The sequence below is a fragment of the Leucoraja erinacea genome, chromosome 49 (assembly GCF_028641065.1).
Source record: "Leucoraja erinacea ecotype New England chromosome 49, Leri_hhj_1, whole genome shotgun sequence".
Lineage (NCBI taxonomy): Eukaryota > Metazoa > Chordata > Chondrichthyes > Rajiformes > Rajidae > Leucoraja > Leucoraja erinaceus.
Window position 1 is genome coordinate 819470 of NC_073425.1, and position 13651 is coordinate 833120.

The 13651-nt window shown below is 49.6% G+C and overlaps 2 protein-coding genes across 2 annotated transcripts in view; both read right to left on the minus strand.

Annotated features, from left to right (window-relative positions):
• Window positions 1-13651, minus strand: part of LOC129715045 (RNA-binding protein 43-like) — a 260957-nt gene that overhangs the window by 138409 nt on the left and 108897 nt on the right. The window lies entirely within an intron of this gene.
• LOC129715042 (unconventional myosin-Id-like) overlaps window positions 1-13651 on the minus strand; it is a 106970-nt gene that overhangs the window by 18179 nt on the left and 75140 nt on the right. The window contains 3 exon segments of the mRNA XM_055664875.1: window positions 1759-1872; window positions 9246-9350; window positions 10824-10968. Coding sequence (XP_055520850.1) covers window positions 1759-1872; window positions 9246-9350; window positions 10824-10968 — 364 coding nt within the window.

A 13651-nucleotide genomic window follows, 5' to 3' on the forward strand; every position in this document is an offset into this window, starting at 1 on the left:
CTTGATTCAGTGTTTTTACTGAAACTAGACTGGGGGGAAGCTTAGATACAAGCAATTTACAGCTTAAACCGGCATCTGCAGTTCCTTCGTACACACGAGTCAAGTCAAGAGTGTTTTATTGTCATATGTCCTGAAACAGAACAATGAAATTCTATGTTGCAGCGGGCACGACTGGGGTTACGGAGAGAAGGCAGGAGAATGTGGTTGAGAGGGGAAGATAATGATGAAATGGCGGACTAGACTTGCCCGGGCCGAATGTTCTAAATCTTCTTCTTGAACCTAGGAACTTTATATGTTAATATAGAACTCTGTAAACACCATAATCTCGCTACCCTCGGTACAAGAACTGTTCCAGAGCCGCTGCCTGAAAGAAGCACTGAGCATAGGTAAGGACAGATTGCACCCACTCCACACACATCTAGATCTCCTGCCATCAGGAAAGAGATACCGCAGCATCAAAGCCCGGACAACCAGACTGCTAAACAACTTCCTTCCATAGGCTGTGAGGCTGCTAAACAGTCACTCCACCTGATTCTGCTGCTTTTGCACTGGCAATTTAATAACTGGCACTGAGTAATAACTCTGGCACTGGCTCAGGTCACTTATATCAGCTGCTCTGGACATTTTATGACTTTTTTTTAAAATTGTATTTTAATGTTGCTTTTTTACCTGCATTTTTTTTTAACTATTCGTACTGTTTTTTTTTTTTTATCAGGAACTGGATTGTTTTTATTTACGTGTGAAATGTTTGAGTTTTTATGTGCGATGCTCCGGTATTCCCTGAGAAACGTCTTCTCATTTTGCACTGTACAATTTGTTGCTTTGCACGATGACAATAAAGAATGATGATGATAATACACTACAAAAAAGTTCTGTATATAATATATATCCCAGCATCCCGGGGAGCCAACCGCACGGCTGGAGTGTCCCGGGGGAGTCGCGCGGGCCCAATCCACCCGCCAAACAACCGCGGCATCACCGCTGGCTGGAGCGATGACTGGAAAGCGCCCGACCCGCGCCCCACAGGCTTTGCAGGGACTACAATGAAGCCATGTCTGCACCAAAGGAGTCTCGGCAGCGGTAGTGGGAGGCTCGGCAGCAAAGGGAGTCTCGGCGGCGGTGGGGCCTCGCGGTCGATGGGCGTGAAGGGGGAGTGGAAGACAATGGAGACCCAGAGTAGGGGGACGTTGGAAGAACAAAGGGGGACCTGGTGTGGTGTGGTTGGGGGGGGGGGAGCGGGGGAGACACACAGTCTAGTTTTAGAATCCTCTAACCAGGGGGTTTGTTTGTTTGGTTGTTTGTTCCTGTGAAGGTGCTGTGCACACGGCAGCCGGGCAACAGTCCCTTGTCTTTCTTTTTGTTTTCACTTATAATGTGTGTATATATATATTTGTATGTGTATATGTATATGTAAATAGATATAAAACAGAACTTTTTTGTTTAGCACCAGAGATCCGAGTTTGATCCCGGCTGCATCTGCTGTCTGTGTGGAGTTTGCATGTTCTCCCTGTGACCTACGTGGGTTTTCTCCGGGATCTTGGGTTTCCTCCCACACTCCAATGACGTACAGGTTTGTAGGCTAATTGGCTTGGTGTAGATATAGAAATTGTCGCTAATGTGTATAGGATGGTGTTAGTGTGCGGGGATCGCTGGTCGGCGCGGACTCAGTGGGCCGAAGGGCCCGTTTCCGCGCTGCAGTGCAATTATTGTATATATTTTATATGTATAAAAGATATATTTGAAGTAAATGATACTCACCTGTGTGAGAGGCAGGGTTTTCATGTTCTTGTAGCATTTTGCGGGCTCCAGTTTGTACAGGTACAGGTCGGTTATCAGGATGGCACGGTCTTCACACTTGTTGAACCTATTTATCTTAACGCCCCCAAAAACAGGAAAACAAAATGATTACAATGGAATAAAATGTAACTGCAGATGCAGGTAGACACGAAGTGCTGGAGTAACTCAGCGGGTCAGGCAGCATCTGTGGAGAACATGGATGGGTGACGTTTCACAGAGTGCTGGAGTAACTCAGCGGGTCAGGCAGCATCTGTGGAGAACATGGATAGGTGACGTTTCACATAGTGCTGGAGTAACTCAGCGGGTCAGGCAGCATCTGTGGAGAACATGGATAGGTGACGTTTCACAGAGTGCTGGAGTAACTCAGCGGGTCAGGCAGCATCTGTGGAGAACATGGATAGGTGACGTTTTGGGTTGGGTCTGAAGAAGGGTGCCGACCTGAAACATCACCTATGGGTTTGGTTTAGAGACCAGCATGGAAACAGGCCTTGCCCACCGAGTCCGTATTGCATAATCCCCCACAGTAATAATATACCAATTTTATTGTCATTGCACACGAAGTGCAACGAGATTTGGTAAGCTTCCATCCGATGTCAGGCTTAAATAACATCTGATTTAGGAGAAACATGATGGTAAAAATACATTGACGTTTCAAAGTGCAGATGTGTAACTCAGCAGGGCCGGTTCAGAGCAGCTATAGCTCTGGGAATGAAGCTGTTCCTGAGTCTGGAGGTTCGGGAGTAGATGGCCTTGTAACGTCTGCCGGAGGGAAGTAGTTCGAACATTCCGTTACAAGGGTGTGAGGAGTCTTTGTGGATGCTGACGGCCTTCCTGAGGCACCATGTGTGGTAGATGCCGTCCAAGACTGGTAGCGGTGTCCCAATAATCCTCTGCGCTCTGTGGACGACACGCTCTCCTGAAGAGCTCTCCTCTCTGCCTCCGTGCAGCTGAGATACCACACAGAGATGCAATATGTTAATATGCTCTCTGTGGTGCAGCGGTAGAACGTTGACAGCAGCTGTTGGGGCAGACCAGTCTCTTTTAATGTCCTCAGGAAGAACTGTCGTTGCTGTGCCTTTTTCACCAGTGCAGCGGTGTTGGTGGACCATGTCCTAAATACTGTCCTAAACACTCTAGGGACAATTTACATTTACACCAGAACCAATTTACCTACAAACCTGTACGTCTTTGGAGTGTGGGGGGAAAACAAAGATCTTGAAGAAAACCCACGCAGGTCACGTGGAGAATGTACAAACTCCGTACAGACGGCACCCATAGTCAGGATTGAACCACAACCAGTGAGCAGTGCTGAACTACTACCTATATTTAAGAACGAACTGCAGATGCTGGAGAATCGAAGGTACACAAAAAAGCTGGAGAAACTCAGCGGGTGCAGCAGATCTATGGAGCGAGGGAAATGCAACGTTTCGGGCCGAAACCCTTCTCAGAGATCCAGGGGGGGGGACAAGAAAGGCTAGGAGGAGAGCCCGAAGGCTGGGGATGAGACAGCAGGAAGACTGAGGAAGGGGAGGAGACAGCAAGGGCTAACAAAATTGGGAGAATTCGAGGTTCATGCCCCCAGGATGCAGACTCCCCAAACGGAATATGAGGTGCTGTTCCTCCAATTTCCGGTGCTGCTCGCTGTGGCCATGGAGGAGACCCAGGACAGAGAGGTCGGAGACGGAGTGGGAGGGGGAGTTGAAGTGCTGAGCCACCGGGAGGTCAGGTTGGTTATTGCGGACCGAGCGGAGGTGTTCGGCGAAACGATCGCCCAACCTCCGCTTGGTCTCACCGATATAGATCTGCTGACATCTAGAGCAGCGGACGCAACTGTTGGAAGGATGCGTAAACCTCTGTCGCACCTGAACGATTGCTTGGGTCCTTGAACTCGAGGGGGGAGGTCTGTTGCATCTCTTGCGTGCAGGAAAGTACCCGGGGAGGGGGTGGTACAGAGGGAAGGGAAGAATTGACAAGGGAGTTATGGAGGGAGCGCTCTTTGCGGAAGGCAAATAGGGGGAGATGGGAAGATGTGGCGAGCAGGTCACGTTGGTGGCGAAACTGACGGAGGATTCTTTTTGTATGTGACGGCTGGTCAGGAAGGTGAGGACTAGGGGGACTCGGCCCTTGTTGCGAGTGGGGGGATGGGGAGAGAGAGCAGTGTTGCGCGGTATGGAAGAGGGTTCCCCTCCTCCACCATAAATGAGGCTCGCACCAGGGTCTCTTCCATACCCCGCAACACTGCTCTCTCTCCCCATCCCCGCACTCGCAACAAGGGCCGAGTCCCCCTAGTCCTCACCTTTCACCCCACCAGCCATCACTACAGGGACAATTTACACCTTTACACAGCAGAGACAGGATTAACCTACTGAAACTACCTATATTTAAGAAGGTCTTGCAGATGCTGGGGAAACACAAAAAATTTTTGAAAAACTCAGCGGGTGCCGCAGCATCTAGGCCGAGGGAAATAGCAATGTTTCGGGCCAAACTCCGTTCAGACTGAGCGGGGTGGGCGGGGACAAGAAAGGATTGAACCAGCCCGAAGGCTGGGGGATGGGTGAGACAGCTGCACCTGCTGAACTACTTTTTTATCTGAACCTCATTGGTAAACCTCGGACTACCTTTGATCGGACTTTACTGCCTTTATCTTGCACTAAACGTCATCCCCTTATCATGTATGTATCTACACACTGTAAATGGATTGATTGTAATCATGTATTGTCTTTCCGCTGACTGGATAGCACGCAACAAAAGCTTTTCACTGTACCTCGTTACACGTGACAATAAACTAAACTGTAACTGCTCCACCGTGCCCCCCATATTCTCCAGAAATAAAATGAGCAATTTTTTGCTGAGGAAACTTTCAAGAGAGAGCTAGATAGGGCTCTTAAAGATAGCGGAGTCAGGGGATATGGGGAGAAGGCAGGAACGGGGTACTGATTGGGGATGATCTGCCATGATCACATTGAATGGCGGTGCTGGCTCAAAGGGCCGAATGGCCTACTCCTGCACTATTGTCTAATGCCTATTGAAATGTTGTGTGTTCAGAAGGGAAGTAAAAATACACTGATGCAGAGCACAGGTGAGCAGGCGTACAGCAATGTGCTGGCTCTGGAGTGGGTGCAGAGGAAGTTTACACAACAATCCCAGGGATGATTGGGTTAATGTATGAGGAGCGTTTGACGCCTCTGGGCCTGTACTCGCTGGAGCTTAGAAGGATGAGTTGAGTTTAGTTTAGAGATACAGCATGGAAACAGGCCCATCGCCCCTCCGAGTTCAGCATTGACCTACTCACACTAGTTCTATGTTGTCCCATTTTCGCGTCCACTCCCCACTAACTAGGGGGCAATTTACCGAAGCCAATTAACCTACAAACCCGCTCGCCTTTGGGATTTGGGAGGAAACAGGAGCGCCCGGAGAAAACCCACGCAGGTCACTGGCAGATCGTAAAAACAATGCACAGAATGCACCCGTAGTCAGGATCAAATCCGGATCTCCGGCGCTGTGAGGTGTCGACTCTACCGCTGTGCCAATGTATCACCCAATGTAGTGAAATGTTTAAATATCTTTCAACAGCGGATCATCTTAACAGCATTTTCTTTTTTGTGTTTAGTTTGTTGTCACGTGTACCGAGGTACAGTGAAAGGCCTTTGTGTTGCGTGCTATCCAGTCAGCAGAAAGACTATACATGATTACAATCGAGCCGTCCACAGTGTACAGATACAGGGTGAAATGAATAACGTTTAGTGCAAGGTAAAGTCCAGTAAAGTCTGATTAAAGACAGTCCAAGGGTCTCCAATGAGGTAGATGGGAGGTCAATAGACCATGGACAATAGACAATAGGTGCAGGAGTAGGCCATTCGGCCCTTCGAGCCAGCACCGCCATTCAATGTGATCATGGCTGATCATCCCCAATCAGTACCCCGTTCCTGCCTTCTCCCCATATCCTCTGACTCCGCTATCTTTAAGAGCCCTATCTAGCTCTCTCTTGAAAGTATCCAGAGAACCGGCCTCCACCGCCCTCTGAGGCAGAGAATTCCACAGACTCATAACTCTCTGTCTCTGTTCTAAATGGCTTACCCCTTATTCTTAAACTGTGACCCCTGGTTCTGGACTCCCCCAACATCGGGAACATGTTGGGGTGGGAGATTGCAACTTTCATGTGGTCCACCCTGTTTCGACGAATGCAATCAACCCGGCGTGCACAATCAAACAAGATCCAATAGAACAAGTTGTCCTACAACTTTAGGCTGTGCACGCCATACGCAAGAAGAAGAAGGGAACATGTTTCCTGCCTCTAGCGTGTCCAAACCCTTACTAATCTTGTAGATCAGGACCGCTCTCCAGTTGATGATAGAATGGTTCATTTATACTGTGTGTTGTCTTGTATCTTCAGACTGAGAGTCGGGGGGAGAGGGAAACTAGAGGTTTGAAAAGACCAATTCAGAGCCGGCACTGGTGACCAAGGAAAGGTGGAGCCCACAATGATCCATTATTGGCTGTGGAGGACGTGATAACGTTGTATGCAGCTGTCTGTTTGCACATTGCGTAGTCAGGTTTTTTGTTGTTCCTAATAACTAACCACATAGGAAGGAAATGATGCACGGAAATTCTGAAGACCAGTCGAGCAATAATTTAAAGCTATTTACAGTCACGTCAAACCTGCCTGCAATGTGCCCGAGGATATCAGCTCATGTCACAGGGCATGTCACAGATCAAAAAAACAGTTTCATCCTAGCTGTTATCTGTGGACCCTTGGCGAGACCAAACGCAGACTGGGCGATCGTTTCGCTGAACACCTTCACTCAATGACAATAAATAAAACTACTACTACTCAATCCGCCTGGACCTACCTGATCTCCCGGTTGCCAAACACTTTAACTTCCCCCTCCCATTCCCACACTGACCTTTCTCTCCTGGGCCTCCTCCATTGTCAGAGTGATGCCCAGCGCAAATTGGAGGAACAGCGTCTCGTATTTCGCTTGGGGCAGCTTACACCCCAGCGGTATGAACATTGACTTCTCTAACTTCAAGTAAGCCCCTTGCATCCCATCTCTCTCCGTCCCCTCCCCCACCCTAGACCCTCCCCCACCACTGTTGGCTTGTTGAGTTTCATTGTCTGTAACTCAGTTTCACCTAGCCCACAGCTAACAATGGCCTGTTTCCTTTATTGTCCATATGTTTCTGCATATCTGTCATTCATTTGTTCTATATCTCTGTACACCACCCTCTATATCTCCCATTTCGCTTCCCCCCCCCCCCCGACTCTCAGTCTGAAGAAGGTTCTCGACCCAAAACATCACCTATTCCTTCTCTCCAGAGATGCTGCCTGACCCACTGAGTTAATCCAGCTTTTTGTGTCTATCTTCCCAGCTGTTATCAAGCAGCTGAACCATCCTATCACCAACTCAAGGGCGGTCCTGACCTTTCATCTACCTCTTCCTGCCCCGAACGTTATTCCCTTTATCCTGTATCTGCCGACTGGATGGCTCGATGGTAATCATGCATCGTCCTTCAGTGCATGTTCAGCGCAAGATGAACTCCGATTAAAGATAGTCCGAGGGTCTCCAACGAGGTAGTGGTCAGGACCACTCTCTAGTTAGTGAGAGGATGGTTCAGCTGCCTGACAACAGTTGGGAATAAACTGTCCCTGTATCTGGAAGTGTGTGCGTTTTCACACTTCTGTACCTCTTGCCCGATGGGAGAGGGGAGAAGAGGGAGTGGCCACGGTGAGACTGGTCCTTGATTATGCTGCTGGCCTTGCCGAGGCAGCGTGAGGTGTAGATGGAGTCTCACTTAGGTGGAAGGTTGTAGTACAAGGCCTGGACAGAGTGGATGTGGAGAGGATGTGTCCACTAGTCAATAGTCAATAGTCAATAGTCTATTTATTTGTCATTTGGACCCCTGGAGGTCCAAATGAAATGCCGTTTTTCTGCAGGGACCCCAGACACAGCCATTTTACATAAAGAATCACATAGCTGTGGCGTCCACACTTCGATGTCAAAGTCAAAGTCAAAGATGTCCCGGCCATTAAAGCCACGCCGGGTGGTGCGAGGTCGCACACCGGGTCTTCGCTGACTGGTTAGCACGCAACAAAAGCTTTTCACTGTACCTCGGTACACGTGATGATAAGCTAAACTAAGAGGTGGCACGGAGGCGCAATGGTAGAGTTGCTGCCTTATGGTGCGAGGGACCCTGGTTACGGGTGCTGTCTGTACGGAGTTTGCACGTTCTCCCCGTGACTTGCGCGGGTTTTCTCTGAGATCTTCGGTTTCCTCCCACACTCCAAACAAGTACGGGTTTGCAGGTTAATTGGCTTGGCATGAATGTATAAATGTGCCTAGTGTGTGTAGTATAGTGCTAGTGTGCGGGTATCGCAGGTAGGCGCAGACTCGGTGGGCCCAAGGGCCTTTTTTTCTGCGCTGTATCAGAAAACTAAACTCAAGTAGCAAGTTCAATTTCTTTAGCCAGAGGGTGGTGAATCTGTGGAATTCATTGCCACAGATGGTGGTGGAGGCCAAGTCAATGGTTATTTTTCAAGTGGAGATTGAGAGGTTCTTGCTTAGTAAGGGCGTCAGGGGATACGGGGAGGAGGCAGGAGAATGGGGTTGAGGGTCACATTTCTTCATATGTGCCTGTCCCACTTAGGCAACTTTTTAGGCGACTGCAGGAGACTATGCAGGCGCCACATGGTTGCCGGGGAGTCGCCTTCATGGTCGTGAGGAGTTCCCCCATTCTCATTATAGTCGCTGTGAATTTTTCAAACACGTTGAAATATTAGCGGCGACTAGAATGAAGCCGCCATGGAGAGCAGCGAGAATTCTCGTGCCGTAGGTGGGTCACCAGGAGGTCCTAGTGGGTTGCCAGGAGGTCGAAGGTTCTCGGAGGTTCTCGTAGGTTGTAGCCGGTGCTGACCGGTGAATTTCATTGGCTCATTGAGGGAAAAGAAAACGTAAGCAGTCTTTTTCAGAACCAAGGATAACCGACCGGTAATGTTCAATGTCCGCCGAGCTTCACAGCCGTGTATCTCTGGCTTCTTAAAGGTTGTCTCCACTCCTTCTCCCCCCTTCTCACCCTCCCCCACTCTTTTAAAGGACTTACCGTACATGGTGCTTTAGATATCTTTTTACAGCGCAAACCTTCCTGTTCCTGTGTGTGTTTGTATCACGTTGGCTTTGTACCGTGTGAATTTCACTCAGACAGCGGTTCCCCCGCTTGCCCTGTCCCCCGCCTACATAACGGGCTGGTGAAGGAAGGTGTGTGTGTGTGTGCGCGCGTGCATGCGTGTGTGTGTGCGTGCGTGCGTGTGCGTGTGCGTGTGTGTGTGCATGTGTGTGCGTGTGTGTTCCACTCTGACAGTCGCCGGTTTTTCAGGTTACTGCCGGCAACTTGACAGTTGTCGGCAGTCCGCTGAAAAATTGCCTAAGTGGGACAGGCCCATCAGTCCTCACCTTTCTCACATGCGCGGAGAAGAGTACACTGTTGAACCTTTCCTTGCACTTGAGCCTGTTCACGGCCGTGACGTACTGGGACATCATCTCCGGGTTGTCCTTAGCCTGAAAGAAGAGAGTTGGCAATGTCAGCGTGTGTTCTCCGAACACGTACCCTCTCGTTTTCAACCCCCTACCCCAGCCAACAATGGACCATTGTGGGCTCCATCTATCCATGGTCATCAAATAGTGAAAGGCTTGGATAGAGTGGAGAGGATGGTTCCACTAGTGGGAGAGACCTGGACTTGAACTGATCCTTTGTAATTGGAGCTAAAGTAAGAATTCCCTTGTTCTGTTGATGGTCCACATGACAATTAAACATCCTTCAGGCTGATAGACGCAAAAAGCTGGAGTAACTCAACGGGTCCGACAGCATCTCTGGATGAAAGGAATAGATCAGTAGGAATAGGTCAAGATGGCGCAGCGGTAGAGTTGCTGCCTTACAGCGCTTACAGCGCCAGAGACCCAGGTTCGATCCCGGCTCCGGGTGCTGTCGGCACGGAGTTTGTACGTTCTCCCCATGAGGCGCGAGGGTTTCTGAGAGATCTTCGGTTTCCTCCCACACTTCAAAAACGTACAGGTTTGTAGGTGAATTGGCTTGGTATTAATGTGAATTATCCCTAGTGGGTGTAGGATAGTATTAATGTGCGGGGATCGCTGGTTGGTGTGGACTCGGTGGGCCGAAGGGCCTTTTTCCACGTCAGGCAGCATCTCTGGAGAACAAGGATTCAGAATTCAAGGACGTTCTTTTAGGAAAGAGATGAGGAGAAATTTCTGTAGTCAAAGGGTGGTGAGCCTATGGAATTCTTTGCCACAGACGGCTGTGGAGACCAAGTCAATGGGTATTTTTAAGGCATAGATAGAAAGATTTGTGATTAGTACGGGTTTAAGGGGCTATGGCGAGAAGGCAGGAGCTGGGCTTGTCCACTCTGGAGTTTAGAAGGATGAGAGGATATCTCATTGAAACATATAAAATTGTTAAGGGCTTGGACACATTAGAGGCAAGTAAAAAACATGTTCCCGATGTTGGGGGAGTCCAGAACCAGGGGCCACAGTTTAAGAATAAGGAGTAAGCCATTTAGAACGGAGACGAGGACACACTTTTTCTCACAGAGAGTTGTGAGTGTGTGGAATTCTCTGCCTCAGAGGGCGGTGGAGACAGGTTCTCTGGATGCTTTCAAGAGAGAGCTAGATAGGGCTCTTTAAGATAGCGGAGTCAGGGGATACGGGGAGAAGGCAGGAACGGGGTACTGATTAGGGATGATCAGCCAGGATCACATTGAATGGCGGAACTGGCTCGAAGGGCAAAATGGCCTACTCCTCCTCCTGCACCCATTTTCTATGTTTCTGTGTTTCTATGATTGAATGGCGGAGTAGACTTGATGGGCGGAATGTCCTAGTTCTGCTCCTATTCCTTATGACCTTATCACCTTATGACTGCGACATTTCAGGTTGGGTCAAGAAGGATCGTGAACTGAGAACGTCACCCATTGTAGTTGTGCAGAGATTGTGGACAGGTTTGTGTGTACGTGAACTCACAGACGCGAGGTAGTCTCTCTCCCAGGTTCGCTGCACGCCCCAGTCTTGCCTCCGGCCCAGGAACGAGTCCATGGCCGCCATCTTGGCCTTGATCTGCGGCATATCGGACGGCGCGATGTTCTTCACGATCTGCCGCGCCCGCCACCTGCAAAGGAATCATGCGGTTTAATCACCGGGCGTTCGGGCGGTCACGGTGGCCCCGTGGTAGAGTCGCCGCCATACAGCGAATGCAGCGACGGAGACGTGGGTTCGACCCCGACTACGGGTGCTGTCTGTACGGAGTCTGCACGTTCTCACCGTGACCTGCGTGGGTTTTCTCCGAGATCTTCGGTTTCCTCCCACACTCTAAAGACGTACAGGTTTGTTGGTGAATTGGCTTGGTAAATGTAAAAATTGTCCCGAGTGGGTGTAGGATAGTGTTAGTGTGCGGGGATCGCTGGTCGGCACGGACCCGGTGGGCCGAAGGGCCTGTTTCCGCGCTGTATCACTAAACTACACTAAACTAAACACTTTACAGTTGGATTGCTTTCACAAGATCATAAGTCCCCAAGTTCTAGGAACAGAATTAGGCCATTTGGCCCATCAAGTCTCCTCTGCCATTCAATCATGGCTGATCTATCTCTCCCTCCTAACCCCATTCTCCTGCCTTCTCTCCATAACCCCTGACACCCGTACTAATCAAGAACCTGCCAGTCTCTGTTCACTTCAGTTTATTGTCACGTGTACCGAGGTACAGTGAAAAGCTTGCGTTGCGTGCTAACCAGTCAGCGGAAAAACAACACATGATCACAATTGAGCCATTGACAGTGTACAGATACATGATAAGGGAATACCGTTTAGTGCAAGGTAAAGCCAATAAAGTCCGATCAAAGATAGTCAGAGGGCCTCCACAGTCGTCTGTGGCAATGAATTCAACAGATTCACCACCCTCTGACTACAGAAATTCCTCCTCAACTTCATAAAGGAACATCCTTTTATTCTGAAGCTGTGCCCTCTAGTCCTAGACTCTCCCACTAGTGGAAACATCCTCTCCACATCCATTCTCTCCAAGCCTTTCACTATTCGGTGAGTTTCAATGAGGTCCCCCCTCATTCTTCTAAATCCCAGCGAGTACAGGCCCAGTGCCGTCAAACACTCATCATATGTTAACCCACTCATTCCTGGGATCATTCTCGTAAACCTCCTCTGGACCCTCTCCAGCGCCAGCACATCCTTTTGGGTTATCTCCTGGGCGGTGAGTTAAAAATCGAGCGTGGGGCTTGCTTTCACAGAGGCCCGGGGAGCCGTTGGAGAGAGGAGGAGTTACCCAAATCTGCAGCATTACAGAGAAGGGGTCTGGTGGAAGCCTCTGATTGATGGAAGAGGACCAGTGGAAGCAGCTGATTGGGTGCAACCCCAGGTTTGCATTTCTGCTTTCAGGTGAGCTTCTGTGAGTTAAGGCTTCTGTGAGTTAAGGGCTCTGTGAGTTAAGGGCTCAGTGAGTTAAGGGTTCAGTGAGTTGAGGGCTCTGTGAGTTGAGGGCTCTGTGAGTTAAGGGCTCTGTGAGTTGAGGCTTCAGTGAGTGAAGGGTTCAGTGAGTTAAGGGTTCAGTGAGAGGGTTCTGTGAGTTGAGGGCTCTGTGAGTTGAGGGCTCTGTGAGTTAAGGGCTCTGTGAGTTAAGGGCTCTGTGAGTTGAGGGCTCTGTGAGTTGAGGGCTCTGTGAGTTGAGGGTTCAGTGAGTTGAGGGCTCAGTGAGTTGAGGGTTCAGTGAGTTGAGGGCTCTGTGAGTTGAGGGTTCAGTGAGTTGAGGGCTCTGTGAGTTGGAGGGTTCAGTGAGTTGAGGGCTCTGTGAGTTAAGGGCTCTGTGAGTTAAGGGTTCAGTGAGTTAAGGGTTCAGTGAGTTGAGGGTTCAGTGAGTTAAGGGCTCTGTGAGTTGAGGGATCAGTGAGTTAAGGGCTCTGTGAGTTGAGGGATCAGTGAGTTGAGGGCTCTGTGAGTTGAGGGTTCAGTGAGTTGAGGGCTCTGTGAGTTGAGGGCTCTGTGAGTTGAGGGCTCAGTGAGTTGAGGGCTCTGTGAGTTGAGGGCTCTGTGAGTTGAGGGATCAGTGAGTTGAGGGCTCTGTGAGTTGAGGGATCAGTGAGTTGAGGGCTCTGTGAGTTAAGGGCTCTGTGAGTTAAGGGTTCAGTGAGGGTTCAGTGAGTTAAGGGTTCAGTGAGTTGAGGGCTCTGTGAGTTAAGGGTTCAGTGAGTTAAGGGTTCAGTGAGTTAAGGGCTCTGTGAGTTAAGGGTTCAGTGAGTTAAGGGTTCAGTGAGTTAAGGGTTCAGTGAGTTAAGGGCTCTGTGAGTTAAGGACTCTGTGAGTTAAGGGTTCAGTGAGTTAAGGGTACAGTATTTATTAGTAAAGGTACAGTTTAAAGGATAAATATTTTTATAGTGTGAGGGAGTTGAGTTAATTTGGGAGTAAGCTATGTCAGTGGAGATTGGCCCCGTGGTTTGCTCAGCCTGCAACATGTGGGAGATCAGGGATATGGTCGGTGTCCCTGGTGACTACGTTTGCAGGAAGTGTGTACAGCTGCAGCTCCTGGCAGACCGCATGGAACGATTGGAGCTGCGGCTGGATTCATACTGGAGCATCCACGACGCTGAGAAAGTCGTGGACAGCACGTACAGTGAGTTGGTCACACCGCAGGTAAAAGGTAAGAGGACAGAAAGGGAACGGGTGGCCAATAGCCAGCAAAGCAGTAGGCAGGTAGTGCAGGAGTCCCCTGCGGTCATCTCCCTCCTAAACAGGTATACCATTTTGGATACTGTTGAGGGAGATGGCTCATCAGGGGAATGCAGCAGCAGCCA